This window comes from Moschus berezovskii, chromosome 7, assembly GCF_049115385.1.
Source record: "Moschus berezovskii isolate FMDL1 chromosome 7, NW_MosBer_1.0, whole genome shotgun sequence".
NCBI classification, from domain to species: Eukaryota; Metazoa; Chordata; class Mammalia; order Artiodactyla; family Moschidae; genus Moschus; species Moschus berezovskii.
Window position 1 is genome coordinate 102,610,309 of NC_142466.1, and position 19,788 is coordinate 102,630,096.

At 40.3% G+C, this 19,788-nt stretch overlaps 1 protein-coding gene across 5 annotated transcripts in view; it reads left to right on the forward strand.

Annotated features, from left to right (window-relative positions):
* The window catches only part of FKTN (fukutin), a 96,584-nt gene that overhangs the window by 57,137 nt on the left and 19,659 nt on the right, over positions 1-19,788 (forward strand). For 2 of the 5 annotated variants that reach the window (XM_088838237.1, XM_088838236.1), the window contains exon 10: positions 2,840-2,937. In XM_088838237.1, the coding sequence (XP_088694363.1) occupies positions 2,840-2,937 (98 nt within the window). Of the gene's footprint in view, positions 1-2,839; positions 8,600-19,788 lie in introns of those variants that run through there. The other 3 variants (XM_088838233.1, XM_088838234.1, XM_088838235.1) reach the window with 2 other exon arrangements.

Below are 19,788 nucleotides of genomic sequence, written 5' to 3' on the forward strand. Positions count from 1 at the left end.
CTTGTTTTTGCTGACTGTATAGAACTTCTCCATCTTTGGCTGCAAAGAATATAATCAATCTGATTTCGGTGTTGACCATCTGGTGATGTCCATGTGTAGAGTCTTCTCTTGTGTTGCTGGAAGAGGGTGTTTGCTATGACCAGTGTGTTCTCTTGGCAAAACTATTAGCCTTTGCCCTGCTTCATTCCATATTCCAAGGCCAATTTTGCCTGTTACTCCAGGTGTTTCTTGACTTCCTACTTTTGCATTCCAGCCCACTATAATAAAAAGGACATCTGTTTTGGGTGTTAGTTCTAAAAGGTCTTGTAGGTCTTCATAGAACCGTTCAGCTTCTTCAGCATTACTGGTTGGGGCATAGGCTTGGATCACCGTGATATTGAATGATATCCCTTGTAGATGTCACCCGTGTGTATGCTCCTCGGTTCTTTGTTTCATCACAGCAAAGATTTGGAGTGACAGACATTAAAGCCCGCTTGGCATGTCACTGCTCTTGGGTCTTGGACAGACCGTGTTATAGCTCTCAGGTCTTGAATGGACTGTGTTATAGCTCTTAGACAAATCAGTGTTACAGCTTAGTGTTACAGCTCTATTTTATTTAGAAGAGAGCAGGAAAATCCATCTTTGAGGTGTGAGGGCACGTCAGTCCAAAGACGCAAAGAGAAGACCGCTGCATTGCACAGGAGAGAGAGAGCCCTTTGGCGCCTCTTTTTATATGTTTTTTTCTTCCCTCCCCCTGGGCCTGTCCTATGCAAATTGGACTTAGTCAGGAGTGCTGTTCTACCTGAAGTCCTCACTCTGGTCTTCCACCCTTCCTTTGAGCTTCCTCAGTTCTATTTTCGTGGACTTTTCCCTTCCTTGTCTTTTAGCCACCGCCATTTTGGACTCCTTTTCCCTATTCTGCCTACCTAACAGAAACGAACAGAGATCATTCTGTCATTTTTGAGATTGCATTCAAGTACTGCATTTCGGACTCTTGTTTACCATGATGGCTACTCCATTTCTTCTAAGGGATTACTCCCCACAGTAGTAGATATAATGGTCATCTGAGTTAAATTCACCCATTCCAGTCCATTTTAGTTCGCTGATTCCTAGAACGTCGACTTTCACTCTTGCTGTCTCCTGTTTGACAGGAGACAATTTGCCTGTTTCCAATTTGCCTTGATTCATGGAGCTAACATTCCAGGTTCCTATGCAATATTGCTCTTTGTAGCATCGGACCTTGCTTCTATCACCAGTCACATCCACAACTGGGTATTGTTTTTGCTTTGGCTCCATCCCTTCATTCTTTCTGTAGTTATTTCTCCACTGATCTCCGGTAGCATATTGGGCACCTACCAACCTGCGGAGTTCCTCTCAAAATGTTCCATCATTTTGCCTTTTCATACTGTTCATGGGGTTCTCAAGGCAAGAATACTGAAGTGGTTTGCTATTCCCTTCTCCAGTGGACAACATTCTGTCAGACTTCTCCACCATGGCCTGACCGTCTTGGGTGGCCCTACATGGCATGGCTTAGTTTCATTGAGTTAGACAGGGCTATGGTCCATGTGATCAGATTGGCTAATTTTCTATGATTATGGTTTCAAGGTGTCTGCCCTCTGATGCCCTCTCACAATACCTACCATCTCACTTGGGTTTCTCTTACCTTGGACATCGGGTATCTCTTCACGGCTGCTCCAGCAAAGCACAACTGCTGCTCCTTACCTTGGACAAAGTCACCCCTCTTGACCTTGAATGTGGAGTAGCTCCTCTCGGCCCTCCTGCGCCTGTGCAGTCGCTGCTCCTTGGACATGAGGTAGCTAGCTCCTCTTGGCCGCTGCCCCTGACCTCAGGCATGGGGTAGCTCGTCTTGGCTGCCGCCCCTGACCTTGGACATGGGGTAGCTCCTCTTGGCCACCGCCCCTGGCCTTGGACATGGGGTAGCTCTTCTCAGCCACCGCCCCTGACCTCGAACTCGTGGGGTAGCTCCTCTCAGCTGCGCTTCTGCACGGTCCGTCGCAGCCAGCACGCTTCTGCGTGGTCCTTTAGCTATCTAGGGTTATCAAAAGCCATTTGGACCACAGTGAAACCCAGGACAGAGAAATTAACTTGACCTGTCACAAAGACACTCGTATTTGTGATACGTTGTTGGAAGATGTCATACATCGCCAGGATTGATTTAGGAAGGTTTTGTTTCCTCTCTCACTTGCTTCACGTTCCTCCCTCGATGTATGCGAACTTCAAATACTAGAAATGTTTTTAAAAAGAATAGTTATATATTTATGTATTTAAGGAATTGTCACGGCCAAACCCAAACACTTCCCCAGGGCTTTCCAGACTCTTATCATTTGCCTCCATCTTTTGACAACTTTTTGCTTTAACTGCAGTCTCAGACAGGCTCTCCCTGCTAACAACAAAGATGGCCACCAGCGGTTCTCAGCGTTCATCCCACAGCTTAGAAACCTCTGCACAAGAACACTTCTTCCCCCGGTAGTTCCAACAGATATTCCAAGACTGACTTCCATTTGCCTAATTTGTATAAATTCCCTTCCCTGACCTAGCGACTATAATTTACTGGTTAGGTCTGAGTCTTTTTACCCATCTCTGGAGCGTAGGAGTGGAGTCAGCCACTTTTGGACCATAGGGACTGGGACTAGGGGAGTGAAATTGGGATACAGTTAACATTAGAAAAGGAAGGAGATGCTGGAGAATTAACAACAAAATGTCCCCTGTATCTGTTCCCTAAAGCTGTTTAGGGGAAGAGAACTGTCCTTTGGCCAAGAGTACACTAGCTGTGGGTTCCTTAGCTAAACTTCTACTGTTGAAGCCTCACTCTTCTCCACATTGTCTGTTTTTGCCGCAGATACCTGTTTCCCAAGTTTACACTGTGCTGGACTGAGTTTGTAGACACAAAGTTTCGTGTGCCCTGTGAAACCGTCGAATATATTGAAGCCAACTATGGTAAGACTTGGAAGATTCCTATAAAGGCATGGGACTGGAAGCATTCTCCCCCCAACGTGTGGCCCAATGGAGTCTGGCCTATTTCTGAGTGGGATGAAGTTATCCAATTGTACTGAGACAGTAGGTCGAAATGGTATTAATAAAATTCCCCTCCTGTTTAAAAAGATACATGTCAAACATAAGTAGGAAGCAAAGAAATATGAGGAGTTTGAAGATACAGAGAGCCATCTGATACAGTTCTCTCATCTAACATCTATTAGAGTCTCCATGTGCCAGGTGCAATGCTAGGTTACAGTGGAGAGGCAGACATGAGTGAGACAGATGCCTGCCTCTTTTTCCCCCTCCCTTTGGTAAGCACCCCAGTTCCTTTGAGGGAAACCCCTTCACCCTTTGAAGAATATACCTGATATAGAATATGATATGTTCTATAAGTGTTTTCAAAATGTTAAATAATGTTTGTACTGGAAGGTGGGCTTACCAGGTGCAGTAAGGAAAGGGTATATACCAGTAAAAAGGAATAACTCCTTTAAGCCTGTATGTTAGGGCTACTTTTAAGGTTGTGGAGGATGAGTTAATAATCAAGTGGTCAGATTTCAGGTGATGTCAGGAAAAGATGTGAGGTGATTCCTTTTACAAGCAACCTGGTGTGGAATTGATTTAGAGCACAAGGCATCATATAACAAAATGACAGCTATTTCTAGTCTTGTCAAAGATATGTAAATTTCCACACACCTTCTCTTTTCATATTTGAAGTGAAAAGAAAGCTTACGTGTGTGTGATGCTTCAATTTCCAGCCATTGTGAGAATATTTTCATTGACCTGATAGTACTCGTTTGACAAATCATTCAAGTGAGACTATGCTACCAGACATGATTTCAAAAGGGCTGTGATTTCATAAAATTTATCCTTATTTCATTCTCAATCAATAGGTAAAATATGAGCAATTCATGATCACTTAATATTTTCTGAATTTATAATCATTATAAATCTCAATTTTAATGTTAACCCTAAAATATTAATAGAAGTACCTCTACTTTTTCGAAATATACTCCCACTGTATTTATTCATCACTTACAGTTTCATATCTTTCGCTTATGGCCTGTGAACCAATTTCCATGGTATGTAAACTTGCTTGTTCCTTCTCCTCTTCCAACACTACATCAGGACTCCGAAATGCACATAAGTGGCAAGCCTGGCAGCTGTTCCCCACCTGAGATCACCATGTTTATAAAGTTTGTATCCATTCCCAGTTGTCCTATCTATTGAATATTGAGGGGGGGAGCAAGAACTGAGACATCCCTACTTTATCAAGTACCGCCCACTCTGAAACCCGTGATTTCCTTTCTCCCTTGAAGATACATCTCTGAATGGGCTGGGATGACTGTGTCTCCCCATCTCTTCATGAGTCACTTTAATGTGTATTCTGAGTGACAGGTAAAGGGATATCAGGCACAGGAAGCATGCTATTTTTTCTTTGTCCGGGATAGGAAGCCATCTGACATTTTATCTAGACTGCTTAGGACTACTTTCTGGACCAAACTGGCAGATTTTCTTCTAAAACTAGACAATAATAGTAATATCATAGATGGAAACCAGAAGAGAGAATGGGCTGAAAGTTTTCCTAAAACAAAGTTGGAGAAAGCTACAACCTATGACCACACCACTCCAAATTAAAAAATAATAAAACCTTTTTTTGAAACATAATAACCAATAACCTTCCTCTCTTAGGATGAACTTTCAGTGCATTGTTATTGGGTCATTCTGTTATTTATGTCACAAATAACATAATTAAGTTTTTAGGGTTACCAGTAAACTTGTCCCCAAATGATAGGTCATTGTAATCAACTTTCTCTTTGCTAGAAAATCAGCCCATAAAATTATACCCAAATTCTAAACATCTGAACCTTAACTTTTTTTTTTTCATGATCGAAAACTTTTAACAGGTAATATTAGTGTTCCTGGGCAAAATCCACCTTGTTTAGTGGGAAACGTTTGCGCAAACTTAACATCTAGAAGTGCATACACTATACATTTCTACCCATTTCAGGTTCGGTTTCCACTGTTTGCTGGGGTGGAAGGGTCTTACCCACTCTCTGTTTAGGTTATTTCTTTTTATCTATCCCTGAAGGGTTTAGAATCTAAACTATCTTGTCCACATTGATAGAGGTTCCATATCTATTCCCCTGTACACAACTGGCTGCTCAAATACCTGTTTTTTGACTGCCTTCTGGTTTCACAGGCTTCAGATCTTGGATCCTACCCTAAGCTGGCAGAATGAAAGCCCTTCCCTAAACTCTGAAGGCCAGGTTTGCTCTGATACAGATTCACTTATATTTCATTCTGTGCTTCTTAACCATTGCACTCTGCTAAGTGACCAGACACCTTGGATCCACTAATCAGCACCTCATCAGATCACTTTTCTTTCCTCACCTGCATATTCCAACAGTAATTTTCCTAATCTGACCATTTCCATGTATAGTTTGCCTGGCTTACCAGGAGAAAACCTCTTATGTTAACTTGGTAGAAGTTATACATCCATGGATGTCCCCAGAGAGGTCCTGAGAGTCAAGATTGACAGTCTCTCACTTGACAACCAGGTGGCCACTCATTCCTTCTCTAAGCAGGGAGCTCTTGTCCTTCTCTCCTCTGCTGCAACTGCTGACATCTGGATCCTGGAATAAAATCTCCAAATGGAGCCATCCTGAGAAACTGAGCAGTGGGACAAACCCTGAAATATGACCACTAGATGTCAGAATGTGTGCCACCATTCCCCCAAACACGTTAACACTCATGTGAAAATCAGCTTGCACTTGAATTTTAAGAGCCAGAGGGAGCCTCACTGCAACATTCGTTTTAACCCTTTTATTTTATAGCTGAATATGTAAGCATAGAAATAAGTGATCTGAGCAAGAAACAGTTGGGTCTCTTAACTCAAGAGTGCCATGACTCCCAGTACATGCCTGTTTCACTGATCACAGCACATCTTTTTTTTTTTTTTTTTAATTAAAATTTTTTTGTTGTTGTTGTGTCAGGAAGATCTGCTGGAGAAGGGAATGGCTACCCACTCCACCATTTTTGCCTGGAGAATTCCATGGACAGAGGAGCCTGGCGAGCTACAGTCCATGGGATTGCAAGGAGTCAGACATGACTGAGTGACTAACGCTTACACTCAGTATGTGGGACCTTTGTTCTCCAACCAGGGATCAAATCGGTACCCCTTGCAAAGGAAGCACCATATCTTAACCACTGGACCACCAGGGAAGTCCCACAGCACAGAATCTTTAGCTCTGCTCAACATGCTTGACCGAGAAGATTACAGGATGTTTTTGCCATTCCCCATTTAATATCTTTCTGCTCAGATTGAGAGCCTGAGGTGATAAAGGAGGAGTGTTTCTTTCTTGTTCAAAATGCTTATACTGTCTTCATGCCTTTATCTAAAACATGCCTTATCTCCAAACGGTGAAATAATTCATATTTGGAAGCATCAACCTTTAGTCATGATATTCTTAATATCCAAGAGCACCTGATTCCCTTAGGCTCAAGATATATCCCATTTCATTTCTACTTGCATCTTCCACTTCTCCAGGAAACCATTAGCACCAGTCCACGAAGTGCCAATTTCTGCAGACTCCTTTCTCTTCCTCTTTATTGATACTCTCTTATGGATGCAAGTAATTGAGAATAGATTGTGCTCATTTCTTTTTTCTTTGTGACCCTAAACCATGGATTCTAGCCAAAGGCTATAAAACTTCAAATGGCACATAGGACAGCAAGGTATTACATAGGAAAACAGGAGTTTATAGATTGGGGACCAGAGCTGTATCTAGGAAACACTCTTGTAGTGAATTCCCACACTCCAGTAAACCCTTACCCACTGTCACAAGGCTAAGGCTGCCAATGTCTCCAAGTCCCTAGTTCCATCTTCTGGAAACTGAACAGTTCTTTTGTTGTCCATGTTATAAATCCTCAGGGGACATTTCTTCTTCAAAACTTGGTCAGAGAAAGTGCCACATTCCCATCTTCTAACACATAGTCACAATTTGTAACAGCTTTAAAGCCTGGGAAGAATTCTAGTTTTTGATCAATCAACAGGATTTCTCTGAAGAAATGTCCCAGCAGCTGTTTCTCTTTCTTCCTCCTCTTCCTCTGTCACTAAGACCCAGGGTAGATCACCGCTAACATGTCACTTAGGGAAAGGAGCGTGTCAGCATAAAAGGGCACAAAAACTTTAAAATTAGGCAGGAGTTTGAGTCCTAGCTTTATTGTGTGGGATTTATGGTAGGGAACCTCACAGCTTCAGTTTCCATATGAATGAATTGGTGAAATGATGGATATTTCTGACTTTTTTAGTTAGGATTAAATGAAGTGTACCTAGTATCGGTCTAGAATTAGGTAAATGCTCAAGAAATTTTCTGTTTCTTACTTCCAAATCCTTTTCTAATTATTCTTCAAATGGGATGGGAGAAACTGGGGTAGGAGACCGTCCCTTCTCAGAAGATTGCATGACTAAATTTGCTTAGGAAAAAAAAGAATGTTTCATTATAACAAGGCATTGAATTGTGTGGTTTATGAATTCAGAGTTATTACCATGGTGCTTCCTTCTCTAAATTGAACAGGTATTTTCGTTTTATTGGTCAAGTACTTGTCTTCTAGGGTCTCCTTGTGCTATTCCATATGCTACCTAGTTCCTAGGTCCCAAGCAGGTCACTCTCTGTACTTCCCTATATTTGGTGCTTGCTCTGCCCTAAACTTCTGTCTCACTTTTCTGTGCCCCTGAATGCCTATATCAGTATTACTAAAGGAGAATTGATAATAATCATTTCTACCTTCTTCCCCCAAATTTATGTTTCTGTTTCAACTAGGCAAGAATCAACAGGGTCTGTGATGCTATTTTAAGCTGCTCTACATCAGACTTAATTATAGCTTATAAGTCGGACAGATCAATTCAGTGGTAATACTTTTTGTATTGGACCTGTGCTTATAAAGAAAGCAAGTATAAATTTTCTTGAGGGAAATCTCTGTTTCTTTATTCTCAGAACTTATATCTTAGAATGCCTTCCTTGCCATCCCCCAACCCAACCCAGTGCAGAGATTATGTTGGAACCCATGAGCCACCCAAGCTGCTATGTTTCTATGCACACCTCTCACTGTGGAGTTGAAAGGAAGTATGAGGAGAATTAGAAGTACTGTATTTTGTTCTATAGAACAATATAAACGGTCTCAAGTACCATTTAAAAAAATTACAAGATTTTATAGACTTACAATGACTCATTCGGAGCATGGGGAATGGTTCATGTGTTTATTAAATAAAAATCATAAGTAGCTATTTGTGTGTCCTACATCATAACCAGAAAAATGTTAGTTTTTCTAAACAAAGTGATATTTTAAATGTGAGTAAATTTCAGTGTATACTTTGTTTAGTTGCTAAGTCATGCCCAACACTTTGTGACCCCATGGACTGTAGCCTGCCAGGCTTCTCTGTCCATGGGATTCTCCAGGCAAGAATACTGGAGTAGGTTGCCATCTAGTTTACTATTTGACTTCATCTTCAGGTACAGATAGTTTGTGGTACTACTGAAAACACCTTTAATATTATTTTGATCAGAATTTGTAATATATAATCCTGTTTGGGATGATGAATAAAATTTTTCTAATCACTTGAGATATTTTGTGTTTATTTTTAAAGCTTGCAGTAGAAATAATAGCCACTAACATTCATAAGCAATCTAGTAAAATAGTAATCTTGCCACCAGTACAGTTCTTCTCAAATTAAGGTGAGATAGGTTTTATGGTTGGACCCTAATTCAATATGAATGGTATCCTTATAAGAAAAGATTAGGATGCAGACAATTACAGAGGGAAGATCAGGTGAAGATTTAGGGAGAGGATGGCCATCTACAAGCCAAGGAGAGAGGTCCTAAGAAGAAACCAGTCCTGCCAACACCTTGATCTAAGCCTCCGGAACTGTGAGAAAATAAATTTCTATTTTAAGCCACCTGGTCTGTCACACTTTGTTAGGCAGCCCTAGCAAACTAATGTAGTAATCAAGGCAGAATGGTATTGGTAAAGGGATAGACACATAGATCAATGGAGCAGAAAAAAGGAAATTAGAGACTGACAAAAATATGCTCAACTGGAGAACAAGATGGCAGAGGAGTAGGTGGACGTGGAGTACATCTCTCTCCATGGATGCATCGGGAATACACCTTCAGACACAGAAGTGCATGCAGAACACTGGGTGAGAGTGGACAGGAGTATCTGACCAGTGGAAAAGAACATACAGACCCATGTAAAACTTGGTAAGATGATGAAGGAAGCAGGGGGAAAAACAGAAGTGTTAGTAGGATTGGACCTGACCTTGGCGGATGGGGGAACTGAAGCAGGGGTCCAGTCCCTACAACAGGGCAATTGTCTGAGTCAGAGGAGAAACATTTAAGGCTGAGAGTGAAACAGCTGATCTGTGGCAGCCTAAATGGAATGAGAATCAGGCAGTCCTTGCCACAACCACATATACCCTGGACAGGGACATAGATCCCCTGGAAGGCACAGTGGCAGTGGCTGGGAGCTGGAGTTTAGGGATTGTGGAGCAACCCCAGGGTGAGGGTTGCTGTTGACTGTGGAGAGATGGATTGAGGGGATGTGAGGGAGGAGATTGTGGTGGGAAATGCCTGTGGAGGAAAGCCTGGAGGCCATGGAAGCAAGGCCATACTGCTGAGTCACGCGTAGAGGGTAGAGCCATCACCATAACCTCTCTCCCCCAACACACCAGCATTGGCAGCAGAACAATAGAAAGGCTGGCCCATCAAATGCCTGATGCACTGAACTATAGAGTAGGACCCCACCCAGGTGCCTGGCGTGCCAAATTACAAAGTAGGACCCCAGCCAGGGGGACCCCTCTATGTGCCTGACACCCCGAATAACAGAGAAGGACCCTAGGCAAGAGAGATCTCTAAGTGCCTGACTGGGCAGAGCTACAGAGAAAGACTGGCCCAAAGAGGCCGTCTGATCACTAGCTACAAGAAGCTTGAAAAAGACTCTGATAGGGTCATAACTCCTGCAGCGGAGGCAGTCTGTGTCCCTGCACACTTGGCACAGCCAGGGTCCCTGCAAGCCAAGCAGCTGCACCAACTTCATGCTCAACTCTCACTGGGGCAGATCTGCCACAGGCAAAAAAAGTCTTGCATCTGTGCGCCCAGGGTCGCTTTGGGAGTGTCTGACCGAGACCCTATAGACTGTGGCCTTTCAGGCTTCTCTGTCAGGGAGAGGGATTCTCTGGGCAAGAAACTGGTGTGTACAGGCTGGTTTGCCATATACAATGACAACCATTGTACTGGTTGCCATACCTTTCTAAAGCGCTATATTTCCTGCTGCCCTACCTGCCAATTCCCCTAAGTACCTGGTGCTGCCAGAACCCCTGCAATCCAAGCAGCTGCACCACCTCCACGCCTGGCCCTCACAGGGCCAAACCCAAGTCCTCCAGGCCAGCCTCAGGAGCAAATCCCAGTGGACAACCCACACGCAGAGGTGGAAATAAAACCACACTGGAAATCCAGGGGCAGTGTGACTAAAGGAGAAGACCCAAAACCTTCCCACCAGCTGTACAAGCTTCAGACTAAATCCACACAATCAACTAGGCAGACTCTGTGTCTATGGAATATATAAAAGGTCATTGAGAACTCCCACAAAAGAAAACACACTAGTTCTGATAGCTGTGGACATTGGAGACAAAACACAGAGGTGTAGGACCAGATTAGAATCTGAGCTGTCCCACAATAGGTCCAGAGATCAGCACAGTGTTGGAGGGCATTCTAGGGAGGTACGGTGGACTGTGACTCCCAACGAGTGAAAGGACTCTGACAGCAGTGACTCAAGAAAAACATTTATTATTCTTATGTTTTGGCTTATTCTGTAGATTCTTTTGGAGTTTTTGCTTTCACCCCCTGCCCCTGTTGTAGTTGATTTAATTGGCACTATGAAATCTAATTAAGCTTTTGAGCTTTTCTTTTTTTACTTTTTTTTTCCTCAGTCACATTTTTTACTTTTATTATAAACATCTGCCTCTACGTTGGGCTTTTGCAATTCTGGGGAGTTTTCCTTTTTTGTTTTTCTTTTCTTTTAATTTTTAATTTTTTAAACCTATTATTATTTTTTCTACATTTATTTCTTTGTTTGCTTTTCCTACTGTTCTTTCCCCCTTGCAGTTAATCCTTAATATATATAAATCTTCTTTATCAACCTCTATTTAACTTTGCATATCAATTCTTTATTTCTTTCCTTTAGTCTCAACATATTTGTTAGTTTTATTTTCATTGCTTTATTCCCCAATTAGCACCTTGCTTTAGTTTTGTCTTCCAGTTTGTGCTTTAGTTAGTTTTGTTCTGGTAGATATAATTTTTGGTTTCCTTTGTTTGTCAGGTCAATCTATTATACTTTATTTTTGTTGGACTGTTTTGATTTTGCTTATGGGTGTATGTGTATATTCAGTCACATTTTTTTATTGTTGTTATAAACCTCTGCATCTACATTGGGCTTTTGCAGTTCCATGGTGTTTTCCACTTTTTTTCCTTTTTTCTTTCTTCTGTTTTTTTTTTCCCCCTCTTTTTTATATTTTTAACTTTTAATTATTTTAAACCTATTATATTTTTTCTTCATTTATTCCTTTGCTTGCCTTTCCTCCTGTTCTTTTCCCCTTGCAGTTAATCTTTACTGTATATAAATATTTTTCTTCTACCTCTACTAACTTTTCATATCTATTCTTTCTTTCTTTTCTTTCTTTCCTTTCCCCTCAATATATTTGTTATTTTTGTTTTCATTGCTTTATTCCCCACTTGGTACTTTGCTTTGCTTTTTTTTCTACTTTGTACTTTAGTTCATTTTGTTCTTAACTGGTAAATATAATTTTTTATTTCCTTTGTTTGCTGGGTTAATCTATTGTACTTTATTTTTGTTTGACTGTTTTGACTTTGCTCATGGGTGGATATGTATATGTGTATATTCCATTATTATAGTTATTATTTGCCTGATTTTGTAACTGTCATTTGTCTGGGGTTCATCTTTGGTTTCTTATTTTTGGATATTTGTTTTAATCTCACTTAAGCCATAAAAAAAACCACCTCTGGAATCTTCATTCCTGACCAGAGATCAAGCCCTGAGCCTTTGGAGTGGGAGCACTGACTCCAAGACCCTAGACTACCAGAGAATTAGCCCTAGGGAGTATCAAATAGTGAGAACTCACACAAAGGAAATCACATGAATACAAGACCCAGCATCACCCAACCACCAGTAGCACCCTGTGCAGGATGCCTCATGTAAACAACAAAAACAAAAATACAAACCAAATCATCAGCAGACAGAATTACCATTTCATTCAGCCTTGGCCATCAGAGGAAAAACAAACAGAAAGTCAGCACAAATCTCACCCTTTACGAAGCTTACACAAACCACTGGACCAACCTTAGGAGGGCAGAAACCAAAAGGAAGAAAGAATTCAACCTTGAAGGCTGAGAAAAGGAGACCTCAAACACAAAAAGTTAAAAAAAATAATGAAAAGGCAGAGAAATACTACACAAATGGAGGAACAAACTAGAAACACAGAAGTCCAAATAAATGAGGAAATAGGCAAACTCCTTGAAAAAGAATAAAGAATAATGATAGTAAAGAAGATCAAAAACCTTGAAAACAAAATGGAGAAAATGCAACAAAGACCTAGAAGAACTGAATAAACATACAGAGACAAACAACACAATTACTGAAATTAAAAATACTCTAGAAGGAATTAATAGCAGAATATCTGAAGCAGAAGAACAAATTAGTGAGCTGGAAGATAAAATGGTGGAAATAACTTCTGAAGAACAGAATAAAGTAAAAAGAATGAAAAGAACTGAGGATACTCTCAGAGACTTCTGGGACAATATCAAACACACCAACATTAGAATTATAGGGGTCCCAGAAGAAGAAATGAAAAAGAAAAGTTATAAGAAAATTTTTGAAGAGATTATAGTTGAAAATTTCCCCAACATGGAAAAGGAAATAGTCAATCAAGTCCAAGAGGCACAAAGTGTCCCATACAGGATACTGTATGGAGAAACACAAGACACAAACTAATCAAACTAACAAAGACCAAACACAAAGAAAGAATATTAAAAGCAACAAGTAACATACAAGGGAAACCCCATATGCTTAACAGCTGATCTTTCAGCAGAAACTCTGCAGGCCAGAAGGAAATGGCAGGATATATTTAAAGGACTGAAAATAAAATCTACAACCAAGATTACTGTACCTGGCAAGGATCTCATTAAAAATTGATGAAGAAATAAAAAGCTTTTCAGACAAGCAAAAGTTAAGAGAATTCAGTGCCACCAAACCAGCTTTACAACATATGTTCAGTTCAGTCACTCAGTTGTGTCCGACTCTTAGTGACCCCATGAATCAGCACGACAGGCCTCCCTGTCCATCACCAACTCCCGGAGTTCACTCAAACTCACCTCCATCGAGTCGGTGCCATCCAGTGATCTCATTCTCTGTCGTTCACTTCTCTTGCCCCCAATCCCTCCCAGCATCAGAGTCTTTTCCAGTGAGTCAACTCTTCGCATGAGGTGGCCAAAGTATTGGAGCTTCAGCTTTAGCATCAGTCCTTCCAGTGAACACCCAGGACTGATCTCCTTTAGAATGGCCTGGTTGGGTCTCCTTGCAGTCCAAGGGACTCTCAAGAATCTTCTCCAACACCACAGTTCAAAAGCATCGATTCTTCAGTGCTCAGCTTTCTTCACAGTCCAACTCTCACATCCATTCATGACCACTGGAAAAACCATAGCCTTGACTAGACTGACCTTTGTTGGCAAAGTAACGTCTCTGTTTTTTAATATGCTATCTAGGTTGGTCATAACTTTCCTTCCAAGGAGTAAGTGTCTTTTAATTTCATGGCTGCAATCAGCATCTGCAGTGATTTTGGAGCCCCCAAAAATAAAGCCTGACACTGTTTCCACTGTTTCTCTGTCTATTTCCCATGAAGTGATGGGACCAGATGCCATGATCTTAGTTTTCTGAATATTGAGCTTTAAGCCACCTTTTTCACTCTCCTCTTGGGACTTAAATAGTCAAGAAATACAAGAGAAGAAAAAGGATCTACAAAATTAACCCCAAACAATTAAGAAAGTGACAATAGGAACCTATATATCAATAATTACTTTAAATGTAAATGGACTAAATGCTCCAACTAAAAGTCACAGACTGGCCAAATGGATATAAAAACATGACCCATGTATATGCTGTTCACAAGAAGCCCACTTCAGACCTCAAGACACATATAGACTGAAAGTGAGAGGATGGGAAATATATTCCATGCAAATGGGAAGCAAAGAATGCTGGAGTAGAAATCCTCATATCAAACAAAATAGACCTTAAAATAAAGAAGATTAAAGAGATAAGGAAGGACACTACGTAGTGATCGGAGGGTCAATCCAAGAGGAACACATAACAATTGTAAATATCTATGCACCCAACATAGGAGCACCTCAATACATAAGACAAACACTAACAGATGTAAAAGGAGAAATTGACGGTAACACAATAATAGTAGGAGATTTTAACACCCCATTCACACCAATGGACAGATCATCAAAACAGAAAATTAATAAGGAAACACAAGTCTTAAATGATACATTAGATGAGATGGATCTCATCGATATCTTCAGGACATTCCATCCAAATGCAGAAGAATACATCTTCTTCTCAAGTGCACATGGAACATTCTCCAGGATAGACCACATCTTGGGTCACAAATTAAACCTCAGCAAATTTAAGAAAATTGAAATCGTATCAAGCACAACACTCCTCTGACCACAACACCATGAGACTAGATACCAACTACAAGAAAAAAAAGCTGTAAGAAACACAAACACATGGAGATTAAACAACACATTTCCATATAACCAACAGGTTACTGAAGAAACCAAAAGGGAAATAAAAAAATTTCTAGAAACAAATGACTGAAAGCATGATGACAACTCAAAACCTATGGGATGCAGCAAAAGCAGTCCCAAGAGGGAAGGTTATAGCAATACAATCCTACCTCAGGAAACAAGAAAAACATTGAATAGACAACCTAACTTTACACCTACAACGACTGGAAAAAGAAGAGCCAAAAAACCCCATAATTAGTAGAAGGAAAGAAATCATAAAGATCTGAGCAGAAATAAATGAAAAAGAAATGAAAGAAATAATAAAACTAAAAGCTGGTTCTTTGAGAAGATAAAATTGACAAACGTTTAGCCAGACTCATCAGGAAAAGAAGAATCAAATCCACAAAACTAGAAATGAAAAAGGAGAGGTTACAACAGACAATGCAGAAATATAAAGGATTATAAGAGACTATTATGAACAACTATATGGCAATAAAATGGATAACCTGGAAGAAATGGACAGATTCTTAGAAAAGTTCGGTCTTCCAAGACTGAACCAGGAAGAAATAGAAATTATGAAGAACGCAATTACAAGCACTGAAATTGAAGGTGTGATCAAAAATTTCCCAAAAAACAAAAGCCCAGGACCAGATGGCTTCACAGGAGAATTCTACCAAACATTTAATGAAGAGCTAATGCCTATCCTTCTAAAACTCTTTCCAAAAAATTGCAGAGGAAGGAACACTTCCAAACTCATTCTGCGAGGCCACCATCACCCTAATACCAAAACCAGACAAAGACAACACAAAAAAAGAAAACCACAGGCCAGTATCACGGATGAGCATAGATGCCAAAATCCTCAACAAAATTTTAGCAAACAGAATTCAGCAACACATGAAAAAGCTCATATACCATGATCAAGTTGGGTTTATTCCAGAAATGCAAGGATTCTTCAAAGTATGCAGATCAATTAATATGATATACCATATTAACAAATTGAAAGATAAAAACCATATGATCATCTCAATAGATGCAGAAAAAGCCTTTGACAAAATTCAGCACCCATTTATGATTAAAACTCTTCAAGAATTGGGCATAGAAGGAACCTACCTCAACATAGTAAAGGCCATATATGATAAGCCTACAGCAAACATTATTCTCATTGGTGAAAAACTGAAAGCATTCCCCCTAAGATCAGGAACAAGACAGGGGTGTATACTATCACCACTATTATTCAACATAGTTCTGGAAGTCCTCGCTACAGCAATCAGATAAAAAAAAGAAAAGGAATCCACATCGGAAAAGAAGAAGTAAAAAGCTCTCACTGTTTACAGATGACATGGTACTGTACATAGAAAGTCCTAAAGATAGTATCAGAAAATTGCTAGAGCTAATCAGTGAATTTAGCAAAGTCCCAGGATACAAAATCAATACACAGAAATCACTTGCATTTCTATATACTAACAATGAAAAATCAGAAAGCGAAATTAAGGAATCAATCCCATTCACCACTGCAACAAAAAGAATTAAATATCTAGGAATAAACTTACCTAAGGAGACAAAAGAACTGTACACAGAAAATTATAAGACACTAATGAAAGAAATCAAAGACAAACAGATGGAGATTCCATGTTCCTGGTAGGAAGAATCAATATTGTGAAAATGACTATACTACCAAATGCAATCTATAGATTAAATGCAATCCCTATCAATTTACCAATGGCATTTTTCACAGAACTAGAACAAAAAATTTCACAATTCATATGGAAACACAAAAGACTCCACATAGCCAAAGCGATCTTGAGAAAGAAGAATGGAGCTGGAGGAATCAACCTTCCTGAGTTCAGATTATACTACAAAGCTACATTCATAAAGACAGTATGGTACTGGCACAAAAACAGAAATATAGACTAATGGAACAAGATAGAAAGCCCAGAAATAAACCCATACACCTGTGGGTACCTTAGTTTTGACACAGGAGGCAAGAGTATACAATGAAGCAAAGACAGCCTCTTCAATAAATGGACATGGACATGGGTTTGGGTGGACTCCGGGAGTTGGTGATGGACAGGGAGGCCTGGCGTGCTGCGGTTCATGGGGTCACCATAAAAATTAGGGTTAGGGTTAGGGTTCGCAAGGTTAGGGTTCGACTGAGCGACTGAACCGAACTGAACTGAACTATGGAAGACAGTATGGAGATTCCTTAAAAAAAACTAGGAATTAAACCACCATATGACCCAGCAGTCCCACTCCTAGGCATATACCCCGAGGAAACAAAAACTGAAAAAGACACATGTATCCCTTTGTTCATTGCAGCACTATTTACAATAACTAGAACGTGGAAGCAACCTAGATGTCCACTGACAGATGAATGGATAAAGAAGTTTTGATACATATGTACAATGGAATATTACTCAGCCATAAAATGGAACACATTTGAGTCAATTCTGATGAGGTGGATGAACCTAGAACCTATTAAACAGAGTGAAGTGAGTCAGAAAGATAAATATCATATTCTAGTGCACATATACGGAATCTAGAAAAATGGTATTGAAGAATTTATTTACAGGGCAGCAGTGGAGAAACAGACATAGAAAATAGGCTTATGGACATGGGGAGAGGGGAGGAGAGGGTGAGATGTTAGGAAAGAGTAACATGGGAACTTACATTCAGTGCACTTCAGTTCAGTCGCTCAGTTGTGTCTGACTCTCCGCGACCCCATGAATCACAGCATGCCAGGCCTCCCTGTCCATCACCAACTCCTGGAGTTCACTCAAACTCATGTCCACAGAGTCGGTGATGCCATCCAGCCATCTCATTCTCTGTCGTCCCCTTCTCCTCCCGCCCCCAACCTTTCCCAGCATCAGAGTCTTTTCCAGTGAGTCAACTCATCGCATGAGGTGGCCAAAGTATTACATTACCATATGTAAAATAGATAGCCAATGGGAATTTGCTGTATGGCTCAGGAAACTCAAACAGGGGCTCTGTATCAACCTAGAGGGGTGGGATGGGGAGGGAGATGGGAGGGAGGTTCAAAAGGGAGGGGATATATGTATACCTATGGCTAATTCATGTTGAGGTTTGGCAGAAAAAATTCTGTGAAGCAATTATCCTTCAATTTAAAAAAATGCTCAACTGACTTTTGACAAATATGTAAAATCTATTTAGTAAAGGAAGGTTAGCCTTTTGAACATTTGGTGCTAGAGCATTTGGACAGTTCAGTTCAGCTGCTCAGTTGTGTCCAACTCTTTGTGATGCCATGAATCGTAGCAGGCCAGGCCTCCCTGTCCATCATCAACTTCCGGAGTTCACCCAAACTCATGTGCATCGAGTTGGTGATGCCATCCAGCCATCTCATCCTCTGTCGTCCCCTTCTCCTCCTGCCCCCAATCCCTCCCAGAATAAGGGTCTTTTCCAATGAGTCAACTCTTCGCATGAGGTGGCCAAAGTATTGGAGTTTCAGCTTTAGCATCAGTCCTTCCAATGAACACCCAGGATCGATCTCCCTTAGAATGTAAGCTTCTTTTAATTTCATGGCTGCAGTCACCATCTGCACTGATTTTGGAGCCAGAAAAATAAAGTCTGACACTTGCCCCATCTGTTTCCCCTGAAGTGATGGGACCAGATGGCATGATCTTAGTTTTCTGAATGTTGAGCTTTAAGCCAACTTTTTCACTCTCCTCTTTCACTTTCGTCAAGAGGCTCTTAAGTTCTTCTTCACTTTCTGCCATAACAGTGGTATCATCTGCATATCTGAGGTTATTGATATTTCTCCCAGCAATCTTGATTCCAGCTTGTGCTTCCTCCCCAGCGTTTCTCATGATGTACTGTGTATATAAGTTAAATAAGCAGAGTGACAATATACAGCCTTGACGTACTCCTTTTCCTATTTGGAACCAGTCTATTGTTCCATGTCCAGTTCTAACAGTTGCTTCCTGACCTGCATACAGGTTTCTCAAGAGGCAGATTAGGTGTTCTGGTACGCCCATCTTTTTCAGAATTTTCCACGGTTTATTGTGATACACACAGTACCCCTTATATAATGTTAGATGTCAATTTATATCTCAGTAAAAACAAGCAGGGAGAGAGAGAAATTACCATTTTCTTAATAATTTTTCCCATCAGTACACCATGTGATCTTCCTGCAGTAAATATTAATAAACCAGCTCTTGTTCAGCTGATAATTAAAAACCATTTTCTGTGTTGTCACTGGTATCAGGAGTGACTCTGTAGTCAGAGCTTCCAGGTGTTCAGCTGCTGTCAGCTCTGCCTTATCATACTTTGTATTTTGGGTTTTATTTTTTTTCCTTTGAACACAAAGATATAAAATCTGCTGAATTTCAGCATATTCTTCTTCCTTAATATATCATTTTCTAAAAATTTTGTGAAAATGTCTGCCTTGACAGACTATTACTACTCCTTGTATTTTTTGTTTTTAGCCGCGCTACATGACTTACAGGATCTTAGTTCCTCCACCAGGGATTGAACCCAGGCCCCAGCAGTGAAAGCGCCAAGTCCTAACCACTGAATCACCAGGGATTTCCCTACTCCTTTTATTTTTAATCTAACTTGATATCTTCCACTGTTCCTAGAACGCTTCCCTGACTAGTTCCCCATGTAACAAATACCAAAACTCTATATAAACTAAGTAAGGGTGTTAAGTGTAAAAAAATTTTCCGGAAGGAGTTAAAGTTGTCATTAATAATAGAGAAGTAAAGTGGAGGACTACAGAATTGATCATTAATAACTTAAAAAATGTTCAGCATCGTTAACCATCAGGGAAATGCAAATTACAACCACCATGAGATATTACAGCACAGCTGTTAGGATGGCTAACATTTTAAATAGTGAAAACACCATATACTTTAGTTGTCTGTTTTACAGTTTTCTTTTTGAATGTGTTCTGTGCACCATTTATTTGATTGTATTTTATTAGTATCCTTATATATTT